The sequence below is a fragment of the Otolemur garnettii genome, unplaced genomic scaffold (assembly GCF_000181295.1).
Source record: "Otolemur garnettii isolate 467f Iridium unplaced genomic scaffold, OtoGar3 scaffold00268, whole genome shotgun sequence".
NCBI lineage: Eukaryota > Metazoa > Chordata > Mammalia > Primates > Galagidae > Otolemur > Otolemur garnettii.
Genome location: NW_003852663.1, coordinates 159,269 through 161,838, shown reverse-complemented (window position 1 = coordinate 161,838; position 2,570 = coordinate 159,269). Strand labels below are relative to the sequence as shown.

At 39.2% G+C, this 2,570-nt stretch overlaps 1 protein-coding gene across 1 annotated transcript in view; it reads right to left on the bottom strand.

Moving 5' to 3' along the window:
* The window catches only part of CENPI (centromere protein I), a 109,633-nt gene that overhangs the window by 48,336 nt on the left and 58,727 nt on the right, over positions 1-2,570 (bottom strand). Inside the window, exons 11-12 of the mRNA XM_003802969.2 lie at positions 1,770-1,887; positions 1,619-1,683 (exon numbers count right to left, since the gene is read on the bottom strand). Of these exons, the coding sequence (XP_003803017.1) occupies positions 1,619-1,683; positions 1,770-1,887 (183 nt within the window). The remainder of the gene's footprint in view (positions 1-1,618; positions 1,684-1,769; positions 1,888-2,570) is intronic.

Here is a 2,570-nt window from a genome sequence, read left to right as displayed (position 1 = left end):
AAAAAAAATAGGGGCACCTCCTGTGGCTCAAAGGAGTAGGGTGCCCGCCCCATATCCTGGAGGTGGCGGGTTAAAACCCAGCCCAGGCCAAAAAAATAAAAAATAAAAACACCAGAAGAAATAAAGAATAACCTAATTAGAAAGTTGGAACAGAATCACAAAAAGACTGCAAAATGAAATCCCAGAGAATTTATTAGCTAGGAGTAATGGTGTCTATTGTTATATGAATGATGGTACTGGTTAGGTAGTAAAAGTTAAAAGCAATATAAATAGACCACAAATAAAGTGACTATGATAGGTAGTTAATAAAGTACCATTCAATTATGACAAACACTAGCCAGGACAACATATTTTTCTGTAAATTGGCCAACAGTAAGTGATTTAAGGTTAAAAAGTTGTAAAAGAAACATTACTTATACTGTCCTTTTGGAAAAGAAATATACGTTCTATAAGAAAGCAGATCTCAAACTCATTTAGGTAGAACTCCTCGAAGCCATAGAGGTCTTTTTGGAAGCCACTCCAAAAATTCCAACCTATTTTATATCATATAAGGTTACAACAATTTTATTAGCAGAAAATACACCATTTTTCTTTTTGAGACAGAGTCTTACTTTGTCACCCTGGATAGAGTGCCATGGCGTCATAGCTCATAACAACCTCAAACTCTTGGGCTTAAGCAATCCTCTTGCCTCAACCTCCCGAGTAGCTGGGACTAAAAATACCTACCATAACACCTGGCTAGTTTTTTAGAGACAGGGTCTCGCTCTTGCTCAGGCTGGTCTTGAACTCCTTAGCTCAAACAATCCACTCACCTCAGTCTCTGATAGTGCTAAGATTACAGGCGTGAGCCACCACGCCCAGCCTAAAAAAATTATAAATATACAATATAAATGTCACAGGGAGTTTTGTTTGCTCTGGTCACAACTATATTCAAGAATTGTACCTAGCACATAGTAGGTGCTCAGTAAATATTTGTGAAATGAATTTAAACATAGCTACAAAAATATAAACCACAGTGAACTATTTCCCAGTTCATTTTTATTAATAAGCATTTGCCACTTGTTCATTCACTTTTTCCATTTGCTACAAGTGGAAATAGTTCAGGAAAACTATATGTGACATGACACCACCTTAAAAAGAAAATTATTCTGGGCACCGTGGCTCATACCTGTAATCCCAGCACTCTGGGAGGCTGAGGTGGGTGGATCACCTGAGCTCATGAGTTGGAGACCAGTCTGAGCTAGAGCAAGACCCTATCTCTAAAAATAGCCAGGTGTGGTGGCAGGCACCTGTAGTCCCAGCTACAAAGGATGAGACAAGAGAATGGCTTAAGCCTAAGAATCTGAGATTGCTATGAGCTTTGATGCCACTGTACTCTACCAGGGGTGACAAAGTGAGACTTTGTCTCAAAAAACAAAACAAAACAAAACAAAACACAACCCAGAAAATTCCCTACATTAACTTTGAGTTGATTGGTGTAGCACTTTAAAACCCAGGTCCAAAAGAATCCTGTTAGAAAATCAGTGCTGTAATGGCAGTTTGGAATGATGTACCACCAACAATAGAAAAATACTTCCTATAGAATCTAAGTTTTTTTTTTGTTTGTTTGTTTTTTTACCTTGAAATAAATGGTTGATGTAAAGAAGAGCTGTGCTAGATGGTCAAAAAGAAGTGGTTTCATCTCTAGGAAATAAAAGAAAAGATAAATCAAAATCCCTTTAATTCATAGCAAATAAAATTAAATGACTCAAAATTTTCATGATACATACCAGAGAAGCTACCGAAAGGAATCCAGCTCAGAAGCTGAAGGAACTGTGACCGACAACAGTGGCCATCCCAGAGAGGAATACTCTTATACAGGAACACTTCACAGGAATAAAACCCCTCCTGTAACACAAGCGGACAATAAATCCTATGGAACTCTTTAGTCATAACTGCTCTCTAAATAACTGGTTTATTTATTTATTTTTTTTGAGACACAGTCTTACTTTGTCACACTCCAGTACAGTGCAGTGGCTTCACAGCTCACAGGAACCTCAAATTGTTGGGCTTGAGCGATTCTCTTGCCTCAGCCTCCAAAGTAGCTGGGACTACAGGTACCTACCACAATGCCCAGCTATTTTTAGAGAGAGGGTCTCGCTCTGGCTCAGTGTGGTTGAACTTGTGAGCTCAGGCAATCAACTTGCCTCAGCCTCCCAGAGTGCTAGGATTATAGGCATTGAGCCACCACTCCCTGCCAACCAGTTTATTTTCTGCTATAGTTGTGTCACTCTCAGACTAATTTTTTCTCAATATAAGAGAACCTTAGATTAGGTGCCAGACTTCCTCCCTCCAAAAAGGATGAGATGCTTAGTATTTGCATTATCTTTATCGATATAATTGTCAAACACCATAAAACTTTGCCAATTGAAAAGAAGGTAAAAAGTCAAGGTATGAAATATTTTTTTTTTTTGAGACAAAGCCTCAAGCTGTCCCCTGGATAGAGTGCTGTGACATCACAGCTCACAGCAACCTCCAACTCCTGGGCTCAAGCGAGTCTCCTGCCTCTGCCTCCCAAGTAGCTGGGACTA